We start from the raw sequence: 15,064 nt of genomic DNA, 5'->3' as shown, positions 1-15,064 counted from the left end.
AGATCATTCATCATAATGTGCTAAAAGGAGCTCAAATTGTTCTCTTTCTTTCTTCTCCTTTGTCGTCAAGTTCACTCCACTGTGAACTCACTGGAAAGGAGATAGAGGCACTATCTCCTTTCCAGTCATAAACCTCTTCCTGCTGTAGTTCTTTACACACACCTCCTAACCCACCAAGGGATGGAAAGAGAGGATTTGATATGCTCAGCTTTTTCACAAAACACATTTTAACTTTGTGCGGCTGCCTGAAAACAGAGAGTATGACTCATATGTACATGTGACGATCATGGGGTTAGATATTGATCATTTACTTGCTACTGTTTAACGTAAGCCCACCTTAGAGTTAGCAATGATTTATTCTGTCATGCACACACCCACATTTCCTTTCCTGTTTTCCTACCACTAAAATAGGCATACAGGCGGTGGCGCATATAGTAATGGTTATTTATTGCACCTCTACCGATACAGAATCAAAATAGAAATGCTAAAAACCCACCATCTATGTACATGAGCTGTGTTCTATGAGTGTTTTAATAACAGTTTTTGTGTCGATTCATGTGCAGGCCAGCTTTGTGAGAACAAGTGAGGCCCATGAGACAAGTATTTGATGGCTTGCTGATGGCCTTGTGAAGATAGAGTATAATTCACTGTGATGCACACTGATTTATTCCGTTTACCTTTGCCCATACATTTAGATAAGAAAGGAAAAGTCCAATTTCATTCATATCAGGTTCATATTTGTATTTTGGGTTTCTACTAGAACATGGTTATATGCTTTATGTTAAAAAAAACATTATTTTTCTCATACTGTCTCTCACTTTATTTCCTGTTTGTCATCTCATTATATTATATTTCCCTGAATAGAGCATTAGCCTTTTATTTATAGTCTTGATTAAAAAATAATTTATTGAAGGATATAGGGACATAAAAAATTCAAGTGGTAGGTTTTGGTAGAAAAAAAGTCCAAAAGACATATTACCTTGATGTAGTGCTCTAGCTGTGGGTAAACTCTTCTCATTCCCAGGAGGACAGAGAAATGCGTCCTGTGGGGAAACGAGGCAGTAACCACGTGTGTGACTTCGGGAAAGGAAAATACATGAAAGCCTGACGTCTCATAACTCTTTATAAGTTCCTCATCTGCCTTGTTTTCTCCCTCGCTCAGAATACTGCCGACAACATAGCGGCATTGTGGTCCCGGCACCTAGAAACGAAGATCAAAGGAAAAAAAATAAGGGTCGATGAGAGGGAGCATAAACAAGATTGGCAGATAGCTGAGATGGATCAGTTTGTTAGATAGAAAGAAAAGATGCTCACGCATTTAACCTTTCCCTTTTCCCTCATTATAGTGATTCCAAATGTCATCATTACACAGAGCCTCCAATATGACAACAGCAGTGTTGACAGATGGATTAATGCTTATATGCACAAAATGCTAACTTTCAGAACAATTCTTGAAGTTTGTTAACTTTCCCTTAACCTGTCAATCTCCCTGAAAAAACGTGGGGGAAAACTCTGATCAATGTTTCCCACCCATCTCTGAAGAATGATGAGTCATAAACACTGGCTCATTGCTGGGTGTAATTTAAGGTAATTTTATGAGTAGATCATAGCATACATAAAAAAACAAAGTGATGTCAGCAAGAAAACATTTTCTCTGATGTCAGCCAGGTGCCAGATTTAAGGAGAAAATATCCTCATTAATCGGAGCTCTAATTGGAGCATTTGGCAGCGCAGCAATTATTGCTCCTTCCTCCATTCTGAGCACCCTGGTGCCCATTAAAAGAAGAAGAGGGAGACACACTTTACAAATGAATACTCCTGGGACTTCTAAGACTTTGTCCCTGACTGTGCTGAGCTGAGCACTGCTGAAGGCTCATGTAATAAATAAGCTGGAATGGTGCAATTTGTCTATAGACCTATCAATGCTACGCTTCTAGCACAGCAAGTGTGTCTGAGAATGTCTATTTTCTCCTCTATTCCTCCACACGCAAGGCTAGTCATGTGTAGCAGTGTGGTGTTCACCGTGCATGCCACAACTTTACATTCAAAGTTTTGGACATACAGTACGTACACATAAAAACCTAAGATTTTATCAGCAGATGAACAACAGAGGATCCTTTTTTGAGTATTATGTGGTGCATTATAAATATAGTGTACTGGTCAACTTAAATCTTGACTAGTAGACTGATTTGTGAATTTTATTAATTTTGTGGTATATTCTTATTATCAGAATCAGTTTTTAGCCTTACTCTATAGTGAAATCAATAGCTCTACTTTGGGAACTGCAACATTTAATCAATTAGCCAAGCTTTGGTTGTTGTCGTTGTAGCTATTTTTAGCAACAAAGGCAAAACCATTTTTGGTTGAACCTTCTCTAGTTTTAGGATTTGGTGTTATTCTATATTTTATATAATTCTAAACTGTTGGTTGGACAAAAAAGACATTTTGGAAAATGTCATGGGCATTTGTCACTTCTTTCTAACGTTTTATAGAGCAAACAATGAATTCTCTTAACAGAGAAAACAATGCACACTTTGCTTTGGATGCTCAGAAGATATCAAGGGCTTCAATAAAGAATCACAGAAAAAAAGATTATCTGCATCAAATGTTCAATCTTTAAATAAACTTTTAATTACCACTCCAAATCAATAATCACTCAAAATATGATTCAGGTTCTCAGTGGAGCTGGCCAAACACAGTATTATTATTACTGTCTTTGTCAAACAAACAAAAAAGAAACTGATTTTTAAATATCAGCATCAGAATCAGCTTTAATGGCCAAGTATGTTCACACAAATACACATAAGGAATTTTACTGTTTGTTGTTAATTGGTTTGTTGCTCACAATGTACTTATAGATACAGCTAAAGCAAGGGCATTTCAATTATTGCAAGTACCAAAAGAACATTTGGGAAACTTAACATATGAGGATATTTTTGACATTTTGGATGTTTTTGGGGCCAACAGTGGGGAGTCTTAGCCAAGTGGATTTATTAATCATCACAGGGCTCCATGTAGGGAGTCCAGAACAAAGAACAAGTGCCAAAAGCACAAGCCTCCTTCCACAATCTTTGTTTTGCTTCTCTGCACTCATCAGGACACAAGTGTGGTGTCTTTGGATATTTCTTCAATAAACTGACAGCTCATCTGAAGCAAAAAGTTTCAGAAACTGAAGGAACAGCTTTGTGTCTCTGCTGCACATGAGCTGAATTTACTTTGGTAAGGAAAAAAGTAAGAAAGGCAAACTATCTTCACTAGCATACAAAGTACTTTCCATCCACGCTCAGATTCAGAGAGGCTTACATTTTAAATGTTTTACTATGACTTTCTAAAAAGAGCAAATATCAGAGAGATTTTCTACAATTTCATCATTCACCACAAAGACCAACATTCGGGCTGATACACATTTCCTGCCCGGCCCTTGCTTTAGCTGCCACGCCCACAGCCTTCATCATATTGTGACCCAAACATGGGTCCCTGAAGATGGGCAGACACGTGTCATTTCACCACTCTTCCACTTGTCACACAGATTTTTATTTGGACAATCTATGTCTCAAGGACAACAAACCCTGACCCTGGTCGCTTACTTGGAATATCAAGTTTGTTAGAAAACTACATGGTTCGCCCCTGTTACCTCCCTCCCGACGCTTGTCAAAGTTGGACACACAGAGTGGGAGAGGAGAAGCAGAGAGCTGCAGGGTAGAGGTGAAGTGGGAGCATTGGGTCAGAAACCCTCTGGATTTGAAACTGTGAAGGGGCTGGTGAGGAAAAGTGAGTGAGGCCCAGAATGTGTGTTCGCCGTTTGAAGGAACAGAAAGAGCTGTTCCAACCCTGTATCCATGGCAACCATCTGAGGACCAATTCAAGTCTGTGTTGAGATCTTTTGTTTCTCCAGAGGAAGTGATTAAAGGAGGTAAAAGTGAGAAAAACGAGAACAGAGGATGAGACTAGCTGCACTATCCTTCTGTCAGCTGCACTTTTGAAAATCTTTCTCACTGCAAATATCAATGGAGAGTGTCTCGCTATTTAGACACCAAATACCAGTCCTCCTCTCTGAGAGCACTCTCTGGGGCTCCTGGAGCTGGGACTGAATAGCGTCCTGAGGCTCGGACGCTAATGAGCTGAGATCATTACGCCAATTATTTAAACTTGGATCAGGACTTGGCTGTGACTGTGCAAAAGAACTAGGACCCACTGCTAGCCTAATTGCCAGCTTGGGAAAAAGGGGATGAGCATAACAGAAGTGTTTTTGAAGCAGAGCTGAGAAGAGTCCATCATTTAACTCTGGTTACATTCCATCAGGTTGCTGTGCATGAGGTTAAGTCAATACTGTTGAAAGAGAGCTCTGTAAATGGCAGACATAATCATATGGGACAGAACCAACACAATTATACTAAAAAAAGGTGGTTAATGGTGCATCCATATACAATATTTCTTCTTAAATACAGGTATGTAACGTGGGAATAAAGCATCACTAATACGCAAGATGCTGAATAATCCTTCTACTCAGATAGAGCTTATAATTTGTGATATTGTTCTACATCACAGTACAGTTTGTGGTGCTGTTGAATGGTATTGTGCTATATAATGACAGATGTTAGTATTATATTGAAAAAACAAAAATAGCAGAAACACCTCTCAAACAATAATCGAGGCAAAGTGTGATAAAAAATATAGATTTTTTGCATTGACTGATTATTCATTCGGTCTATAAAATTACAATACATTGAGAAAGTAAACTTAATTTATTAATCTATTAATTGTTTCAGCATAAACATACAAAGTATTTTTTTATGTTATTACCGTGATATTACAATGTTCGAGATATCTTGATTATATCATATTTGTCCTCCATTGCATTTTTTCATGTGGGCCATGGGTTAGTTTGCTACGCATGTATGATACCAGCCATGAGTTACTGTGTGTTCGAACATTCAATATTAGCTTATGCTATATAGCAGATGCAGGTTTCTAAAGATCCCACCTTTTTAGCTGAACCTCCAGACCCTCTACAGTGCATCAAACTGTACTGCTTGACTATTTCAAGGTGCTACTTCTTGTCTCATTCCTTTTTGTTCTGTTTGGGCAGAGCCTATTGAAAAAACACACTCACACACGACTCTCTTTAAAATGTGGGAAATAGCAACACGTGATTTTGGAGACCACCGAGAGTGAGCAGGACTATGTATCAGGAAAACAGATCCAGCAGATAATATTTCCTGCTGCTTATAGACACTGAGATTTTGGGAAGTATGAAGTTCCCACAGGGAGCAGTTGGGAATGTAGGAAAACATCAAACAGAGATCCAGACTTTATATGGGTGTTTTAGCACAGTAGCATTGGTATGAAACTTCAAAATAGCCAATATTAGGTAAACATTGCCATAACCTCATCTAACAAGACAAGATAGCCATCTGTCATAAAAGAAAAAAATATATATCATGAAAAGAAATTAATATGATGATGAGGATTTACTGTGAGTAATACTGTTAGCGGGTGACAGCAGTTTATTGATTTGTTTAAGAAATGTTTTGGATTTATTAAGTATAACTCTTTATTTTGTGATGTTCTGTTAAATATTGAAGATTTTGGAGTCCCATATACTAAAGCTCTGGTTTGTGACTACGTCTCAGTTCATTCAATGAGCATCTCAAAATAATCACATGGATTATAATTTATGACATCTGTGACGTGCCATCTATGATCCACAAGACACAACACACCCTGTTTAGATGTGCTATGATATCACTCAAAGGAAAACACAACTATCAGTCAGTAAAGGTTTAAGTGAAATGCTGAGAAAAGTAGAAGGAAGACTGGATGAGACTAACGTTACATTGAATGCCACTAAACAATTATTCATTTTGGACAGAAACATTTTAGCTGGATAAATTAAAGTATTGTCCACTATCAGTGGTGGAAAGTAACTAAGTGCATTTACTCAAGTACTGTATTTTAGTACAATTTTGAGGTATTTGTTCTTTACTTGAGTGATTTCATTTTCATTTATGCTACTTTATACTTGTACTGAACTACATTTTAGAGGAAATATTGTACTTTTTTACTCCTATTTGGTAAATGTAGTTAGTTTACAGATTCAGATTATTTATAAAAAACTTTATCAACAAATATGATAGGATATATTGTTATAGATTAAGCTACATAGAAGTCTATAAATCATAATGAGCCCCACCTTTTATCAGCTGCAACATCACATATTTACATTAATCTATCAATAATTATAAGCCAATAATATATAATTCTGTAAAAGGCCTTTCTGCAAGAGTACTTTCACTTTTTGTACTTTAAGCACACTTTGATGCTGATACTTTTGTACTTGTCTACTTAACTATCATTATCAATGAAGGACTTTTACTTTGTATTACTACTTTTCAGTAAAAGTACTTCTACCACCACTGTGCACTATTAAGTGTTGATATGCTGTGATCATTCGTCACTCGTTTTGCATGATCTTAACGCCATCTAGCGGTCGACTACATAACCAGGTTTACATAGTAAAATCTGCCTGACTTTTAAACTTAAACATCGAGTAAAGAGCGGGGAAAAGCCAAGTGTTGTGTATGTTTACCTTTTTAGGGTCATCGTAAAATACTCCGATACATGAAAGATTTGATCCCATACTGAGAGACTCCTTAAACAAATGTCCGCAGTTTTTGTACGGTCCTTCTTTGAATTTGTAGGCGAATGTGAGCTTCTTTACGGGAGGAGAGCCCGTTAGTACGTTGATGTCTGAGAGGAGTCCCGAGTACAAAATGTAAGCTACAGTTATAACACTTAACAACACGCTAACGACCACGCACCAACTGACCCAGTCCGGCATGGTACCGTTATTGGCCGTTATTTAACCTCTGAACCCTTCAGTTGCTAAACTACAATGTACTGTACAAATTATGGCATTTTTAGGAAAATATTTGGTAAGTTTCAGTAAGCAATTGTCCTCGGGTGAACTTAAAACCATGTAGCTTAAAGCACTAATATTACACATTTACTTCCTGGAATGTACCATTTATGTTGCCAGTCAAAGGGGTGTTTTGTTACAAATAAACTTGCAAAACTCTCAGAGAAAACAGATGTTCACGTCAAATAACATTTTTATAATTCAGCGTTACCTTTAGTAAATGTGTGTACAGTTAATATTTATATAGGTGTTTTGATAAATGTGCAATAATTACCAACTTGTAACCACATTATTGTGGTGCCCCATTTTTGCCACCTTTTAATGGTTGTAACTTCTTTTGAATGAAAATTCAAGTCAGTGAACTCTAGATACAACAATGAGCAAAGCCAAATATAGCAAGTAGACCGGCTACATTGGTTTAACTGATGGGCTATACCATACATACATGGCTAATAATTTATATTAAACTGTGTGGTGCATCATGGGAAGTTACCTCCTTGAAATGGTCTTAAGTGTCAGAGTTACAGAATTACAATAATGGCATCTGAGGAGAAAAAATGTGATTGAATCTTATGGATATTGTATTTTTTTTTTTTAAAAGTAATATTGTTAAGCCTTGAGAGTTGTATTATATCTAGGTCTATTCCCCGCCCCGTGAATATCATGAGGGGGCTGGACTTAACTTGTTGACATTGGACCGCCTACATAGAGATAAACGGAGCGTCTTTTATTTCTCAAGTCTACGTCTTGTTTGTGTAACCTAATATATCCGTAATTTACGAGAATGGCTGGGAGTGTGAAAAGGTTTTACGACCTGTCAGCCAAACTGCTGTCTGGAGAAAGCTTAAGTTTCTCTGCACTGAAGGGGAAAGCTGTCCTCATTGAGAATGTGGCGTCTCTATGAGGAACAACAACCAGGGACTATACTCAGATGAACGAGCTCCACAGTCGTTACTCCGCCAAGGGACTCGTTATTCTGGGTGTGCCCTGTAATCAGTTTGGACATCAGGTAGGCCATGTGTGAATTCCAAAGTGGCTGATAGGGGACTATGGGCCTACTCTGTTTACCCATAAGGCCTATTTAAAACATAGCCAGCTCAAATGTAGACCTATGTGTGCTTCTTGATCATCAGACTATATAACAAATGCACATATTTGTTAATATCACAACACATTTTAATCTAAATTATGTAGGATAGTAAATAACATTTGCCCTCTCAGTCTGCTTTGATAACAATTGGCATCAGTAACCTACAGTTTACATAATTTAGTAAATTGCAATCACAGCATTAAATCCATTAGCCTATGAAAAAGGCCTGCATCAATGTCACTTAAAAGAGGTATTATCAGAAGAATGTACTTAAAGTATCAACACTAAAAGTATCCTACTAATAAGCATGCAGAATGTGTTATTTTTGCCAATGCAAAACAAAACAAAAAGGTAGCATAGTGCTGGTTGGTAGAGGTGGAGCTAATTTGAACTAAAGCCTACTGGGTATAAATCATCTATAAGTGCCTCATATTTTATAACTTGGTCACAGATTTTGTCTCTGTAAAAATCTGCAAAATATCCAGTGACTGCCGCTGTCAGATTAATAGAGTAGAAAGAACAATATTTCCTTCTGAAATGCAGCATAGTGGAGTAGAAGTATAAAGTACTATAAACTCAAGTAGGCTTTTAATCAACCGTGTTGCATACTGTCCTTCTGTAATGAAATGAATGTCTCTGTCTTTTTCTATACAACAGGAGAACTGCAAGAATGATGAAATCCTGAGGTGTCTGAAGTATGTCCGTCCAGGGAATGCCTTTGAACCCAAGTTCCAACTCCTTGAGAAGGTGGATGTCAATGGAAAGGATGCCCACCCCTTGTTTGTATATCTGAAAGAAAAGCTTCCATTCCCCTGTGACGATGCCATGGCTCTCATGAGTGATCCAAAGTTCATCATTTGGAGTCCCGTCAGGAGGAATGATGTCTCCTGGAACTTTGAGAAGTTCCTGGTCAGTCCTGATGGGGAGCCTTACAAGCGCTACAGCAGAAATTTCCTTACCATTGACATTGAGGCAGATATTAAAGGGCTACTTAAGAGGGTCAAGTAAAGGGTAGCTGTGAGGGATATGAGGGTTATGACCAGTCTGATAAAGGAGAAACATAAAAAAGAAGCATAGGATATGCATCTTGGGGGAATGCCATCATGTTTTTCCTCTTTGAGTGTTTAATTCAACTGCAGCACATATTGCTTGTGATATTTCCAGTGCGGTAGCCTTCGCTATATGGTTTTCAGCCTGTTTACTCAATGAAGACACTCTTCAAAACCTTTTTGTGAGGGGAGTTTCTGATGAACATGTAAAAGACTGACTATCGTTGTGTAGGCTACAACTCATGTCACAATCTTTATTGGGCTGACTTAAAAAATAAAGAATACAAATTCTAAAAGTTTTCCTGTCATTTTTCTACACTGCATAGCCTACAAACACAAAATTCCTCAGTATGTGGAAAAATGTATTTGAAGTCTTATAGTTTTATTATATGAATACAATCAAACAATAAACAATTTAGCCAGTTTAATATTAAAAGGTGGGAGGTGAATTCTCAAAGCAATAATTTGTTAGAGCTGCTGTATTCTACATCAGCCCAAAATGCTTTCAGTTAGCCACCTGGATTTATCTAACGTTATGAATGTATATAGCATATACACTCACCGGCCACTTTATTAGGCATACCTGGTGCTTAATAAAGTGTCAGTGTGGTCTTCTGCTGCTGTTCCCTCTCTGATAGAAAGTAGGTGGTGTTGTGCGTTCACAGATGCGCTCCTGCATACCCCAGTTGTAACAAGTGGTTATTTGAGTTACTGTTGATTTTCTATCAGCTCCAACCAGTCTGGCTATTCTCCTCTGACCTCTGGCATCAACAAGGCATTTGCGCCTACAGAACTGCTGCTCACTGGATATTTTCTCTTTTTCGGACCATTCTCTGTAAACCCTAGAGATGGTTGTGCGTGAAAATCCCAGTAGATCAGCAGTTTCTGAAATACTCAGACCAGCCCATCGGGCACCAACAACCATGCCACGTTCAAAGTCACTTAAATCACCTTTCTTCCCCATTCTGATGCTCGCTTTGAACTGCAGCAGATCATCTTGACCATGTCTACATGTCTAAATGCATTGAGTTGCTGCCATGTGATTGGCTGATTAGAAATGTGCGTTAATGAGCAGTTGGACAGGTGCACCTAATAAAGTGTTACTTAAAATAAGACTGTGATTTGTATTGATCATTACATGTAGATTTATTTATTTATTTCACAGGAAAAGTAACATTTTATTAGGTTACTGTTCTCTTTAGTTTTCAAAGTCCATACTTTTTTTTTTTAAAATGTACCTCCAGTTGTCAAAAACATTAAAATTGTCTAAATGTTGGCACAGGATTCACAAACAATATGATAAAGTATGCACAATTGTGAACACAATCATGAGCACACAAAGGGGTTACCTAGATTGTTATATTTGCATATATGAATCGCTTTGCCTCGTTTTTTTTATTAAATAGTTTTACATTTGATGATACCGTTTCGAAAATTATACTAAGATCTGAATTTTTAAAAGTTATAGAAGGGCAATTTTGGGATTTTTCATTTTTTATGAATCTAACATTTAGCTCAGATAATGAGAACATTAATTAAATAGTCTACTGTTCGTAACTGGTCAGTTTATCTTAATTTAATATATTTGATCCAACTTAAATATCAGTCCAAAAGATAGTTACATGTACACATGGTGAAAAATTGTTCTATTGTGTCAGTGTTGTCCAGAAGAAAAAAGGGGCGACAGCGGAACTGTGTACGCTGCGGTGCCATCCTCGATTGAACGCTACACTGAACTGCGACTCGTCCAACATGGCGGAAGATCCAGTGCAAAGAGAGATTCACCAAGATTGGGCGAATCGAGAGTATATAGAAGTTATAACGAGCAGCATCAAAAAAATCGCTGACTTCCTTAACTCATTTGGTAAGCGCTTAAACTACCACTTTTACGGATAACTTCACTAACGTTGATGCGTTCAATGGCCACTCCTAGTTAGCAGTTAGCTTTAGCGTTAGCTGTGAGCTTGTTATTGTTACCCCGTACGAGTAGGCTACCGTTGCAGTTAGGCGTAACATTAGTTTGTTTCGCTTGTTTACACGCGTTAGCTGCCTAACAATTGTCAAAACATCGAATTAAAAGACGTCCGGAGTGAGGTTTTGAGACAGGCTTTTTAGGCCGCTGCGAACGCTAGTCTGCTCGGCTGTCAGTAAACGTTACATCAGCAGCAGCATAACCCCCTGAAATTAAATTATATCCCAGATATTGTTGCCAATAACACTGACGTTGTTTATTGTCGTCGATTAAACGTGGTTGGAATTTAACTACATCGTTTAGCTTCACTACCATAAAGTGACATGGCATAACTGTTAATGGTTCACTTTAAGTTACATGTTAAATATAATGTATCGTCCTCAGATATGTCGTGCCGATCCCGCTTGGCGACTCTCAATGAGAAGCTGACAGCCTTGGAGAGGAGGATTGAATATATTGAGGCGAGAGTAAGTATACTGCATTGTAGTTTAAATGGGAAGGTGTCTAGGTTCCCTCAACCCCATGCTTCCTCAGCTTTGTGTTCCCTAGCCCTTTGCTTCCTCAGACTTTTGTTCCCTCAGCCCTATGCTTCCTCAGCCCTATGCTTCCCCAGCCCTTTGTTCCCTCAGCCCTATGCTTCCTCAGACTTTTGTTCCCTCTGCCCTATGCTTCCTCAGCCTTTTGTTCCCTCAGCCCTATGCTTCCTCAGCCTTTTGTTCCCTCAGCCCTATGCTTCCTCAGCCTTTTGTTCCCTCAGCCCTATGCTTCCTCAGCCTTTTGTTCCCTCAGCCCTATGCTTCCTCAGACTTTTGTTCCCTCAGCCCTATGCTTCCCCAGCCTTTTGTTCCCTCAGCCCTATGCTTCCTCAGCCTTTTGTTCCCTCAGCCCTATGCTTCCTCAGACTTTTGTTCCCTCAGCCCTATGCTTCCTCAGACTTTTGTTCCCTCAGCCCTATGCTTCCTCAGCCTTTTGTTCCCTCAGCCCTATGCTTCCTCAGCCTTTTGTTCCCTCAGCCCTATGCCTCCTCAGACTTTTGTTCCCTCAGCCCTATGCTTCCTCAGACCTTTGTTCCCTCAGCCCTATGCTTCCTCCGACTTTTGTTCCCTCAGTCCTATGCTTCCTCAGACTTTTGTTCCCTCAGCCCTATGCTTCCTCAGCCTTTGTTCCCTCAGCCCTATGCTTCCTCAGCCTTTTGGTCCCTCAGCCCTATGCTTCCTCAGACTTTTGTTCCCTCAGCCCTATGCTTCCTCAGACTTTTGTTCCCTCAGCCCTATGCTTCCTCAGCCTTTTGTTCCCTCAACCCTATGCTTCCTCAGCCCTGTGTTCCCTCATCCCTATGCTTCCTCAGCCTTTTGTTCCCTCAGCCCTATGCTTCCTCAGCCTTTTGTTCCCTCATCCCTATGCTTCCTCAGCCTTTTGTTCCCTCAGCCCTTTGTTCCCTCAGCCCTATGCTTCCTCAGCCTTTTGTTCCCTCAGCCCTATGCTTCCTCAGACTTTTGTTCCCTCAGCCCTATGCTTCCTCAGCCTTTTGTTCCCTCAGCCCTATGCTTCCTCAGCCTTTTGTCCCCAAGCCCTATGCTTCCTCAGCCTTTTGTTCCCTCAGCCTTATGCTTCCTCAGCCTTTTGTTCCCTCAGCCCTATGCTTCCTCAGCCTTTTGTTCCCTCCGCCCTGTGCTTCCTCAGCCTTTTGTTCCCTCAGCCCTATGCCTCGTGTTCCCTCAGCCCTATGCTTCGTGTTCCCTCAGCCCTATGCTTCGTGTTCCCTCAGCCCTATGCTTCGTGTTCCCTCAGCCCTATGCTTCGCGTTCCCTGAGCCCTATGCTTTGCGTTTCCTCAGTCCTATGCTTCGCGTTCCCTCAGTCCTATGCTTCGCGTTCCCTCAGTCCTATGCTTCGCGTTCCCTCAGTCCTATGCTTCGCGTTCCCTCAGTCCTATGCTTCGCGTTCCCTCAGTCCTATGCTTTGCGTTCCCTCAGTCCTATGCTTCGCATTCCCTCAGTCCTATGCTTTGCGTTCCCTCAGTCCTATGCTTTGCGTTCCCTCAGTCCTATGCTTTGCGTTCCCTCAGTCCTATGCTTTGCGTTCCCTCAGTCCTATGCTTCGCGTTCCCTCAGTCCTATGCTTCGCGTTCCCTCAGTCCTATGCTTCGCGTTCCCTCAGTCCTATGCTTCGCGTTCCCTCAGTCCTATGCTTCGCGTTCCCTCAGTCCTATGCTTCACGTTCCCTCAGTCCTATGCTTTGCGTTCCCTCAGTCCTATGCTTTGCGTTCCCTCAGTCCTATGCTTTGCGTTCCCTCAGTCCTATGCTTCGCGTTCCCTCAGTCCTATGCTTCGCGTTCCCTCAGTCCTATGCTTCACGTTCCCTCAGTCCTATGCTTCGCGTTTCCTCAGTCCTATGCTTCGCGTTCCCTCAGTCCTATGCTTCGCGTTTCCTCAGTCCTATGCTTTGCGTTCCCTCAGTCCTATGCTTTGCGTTCCCTCAGTCCTATGCTTTGCGTTCCCTCAGTCCTATGCTTCGCGTTCCCTCAGTCCTATGCTTCTCGTTCCCTCAGTCCTATGCTTCGCGTTCCCTCAGTCCTATGCTTCGCGTTCCCTCAGTCCTATGCTTCTCGTTCCCTCAGTCCTATGCTTCGCGTTCCCTCAGTCCTATGCTTCGCGTTCCCTCAGTCCTATGCTTCGCGTTCCCTCAGTCCTATGCTTCGCGTTCCCTCAGTCCTATGCTTCGCGTTCCCTCAGTCCTATGCTTCGCGTTCCCTCAGTCCTATGCTTCGCGTTTCCTCAGCCCTGTGTTCCCTCAACCTTATGTTCCCTCAGATAAATAATAAAACTAAGAATTTCACCTGCTTTTCATGTGTTTCACAGATGAAAAAAGTAGCTTTAAAAAAGTCGAATCACCTAGAAAGAAAGAATGCCTTTATCTGTCCTGCAAGGGGAATTTACATTTTTTCACTAACCTTTTTTCCCACAGATGAACAACAACAAATTAAAAAAAAATCAAGGATGAGATATTAAGAAACTAAGAAATGTCGACTGAGGGAACATGGGGGCCTAGTTTTGATGTGGGGGAAATTTAATAAAAATCAAGGGGACATAGGGCTGTGGGAACAAAAAGGGATGACCTCCTTTAAACAATTAACCAACCTTTTCTGTTCAAATATTTCAATAATGATATAATCACTACCTACTTGTTTGTCTAATTACAGGTGACGAAAGGAGAGACTTTGACCTAGAAACCATCATGGGAATTATAGCATCCCATAGCTACCTGCCCATCCCCCCCTCTGATTTTTATTTTTTTTGGAACGTTTGATGGATTTCCCCCTCCTTTTTTGGGACCATGTGGATCATTTTTATATTATAAGGCTGATTTGTTGTTTTGTCATGCCACATTTGTATAGAAGATATGGCTCTGTCTTGGGTGTCAGTAACTCGAGCATCATCAATGTTATAAAACAAAAATAAGCTTCATACATATTGGATTAAAAAAAAATGTTGTCAATTATTGATCTGGTATCATCACAACTTGTTGACCTTCTGTGTCGTATGCAGTGTTATTACCAAATCTGAGATTTATGAAAGGGGAACATCCTTGTGTGCCAAGTTGAGCAACTAATTGTGTAGTCATCTTTATTGAGGCCCTGCTTGTACAGTGAAATGTTTGGTGATGTTTCAGGATTTAAATACTGTAATAAACTATAAACAATGGACCTTGTTTTATGTTGTAACTTACCCATAGTCATATAAAACTTTATTGACCAGGTATGTTGACACATAAAATAGAAATACTTTATTGATCCCAAGCTGGGAAAATTGCAGTGTAACAGCAGCATTATATACACACACGCACACACACTTATCAAAACTAATATAAAAGATACCTAAAATGTATAAATAAGCGAACTAATTATAGTGCAAATGTAAACATAATATAAGGTGCAACATTCAATTAGCTTAATTCTCAGAAGCTTTCAGTACACTCAATATAAGTTAAAAGGAAGATACACATTTCAACAGAGCTTAACAAATACAAGCCAAC

General features: G+C 39.9%; 3 protein-coding genes across 3 annotated transcripts in view; 2 read left to right on the top strand and 1 right to left on the bottom strand.

Annotated features, from left to right (window-relative positions):
• tex264b (testis expressed 264, ER-phagy receptor b) overlaps window positions 1-6,841 on the bottom strand; it is a gene marked incomplete at both ends in the record, with an annotated part of 43,268 nt that extends 36,427 nt beyond the window's left edge. Inside the window, 2 exons of the mRNA XM_083939424.1 lie at window positions 980-1,201; window positions 6,590-6,841. Coding sequence (XP_083795550.1) covers window positions 980-1,201; window positions 6,590-6,841 — 474 coding nt within the window. The remainder of the gene's footprint in view (window positions 1-979; window positions 1,202-6,589) is intronic.
• A 784-nt stretch (window positions 6,842-7,625) lies between these two features.
• On the top strand, window positions 7,626-9,304 carry gpx1a (glutathione peroxidase 1a). Its single transcript, XM_083939217.1, has 2 exons — window positions 7,626-7,928; window positions 8,667-9,304. The coding sequence occupies exons 1-2, from the start codon at window positions 7,704-7,706 to the stop codon at window positions 9,015-9,017; spliced, it is 576 nt and encodes a 191-aa protein (XP_083795343.1). The 5' UTR covers window positions 7,626-7,703; the 3' UTR covers window positions 9,018-9,304.
• Window positions 9,305-10,777: 1,473 nt separating this feature from the next.
• brk1 (BRICK1 subunit of SCAR/WAVE actin nucleating complex) lies at window positions 10,778-14,733 on the top strand. The gene is made up of 3 exons (XM_083938704.1): window positions 10,778-10,922; window positions 11,415-11,497; window positions 14,232-14,733. The coding sequence occupies exons 1-3, from the start codon at window positions 10,811-10,813 to the stop codon at window positions 14,256-14,258; spliced, it is 222 nt and encodes a 73-aa protein (XP_083794830.1). The 5' UTR covers window positions 10,778-10,810; the 3' UTR covers window positions 14,259-14,733.
• The last annotated feature ends 331 nt before the right edge of the window (window positions 14,734-15,064 follow it).

Source organism: Echiichthys vipera (assembly GCF_963691815.1).
Source record: "Echiichthys vipera genome assembly, chromosome: X".
NCBI lineage: Eukaryota > Metazoa > Chordata > Actinopteri > Perciformes > Trachinidae > Echiichthys > Echiichthys vipera.
This window is presented reverse-complemented; position numbering and strand designations above follow the sequence as displayed.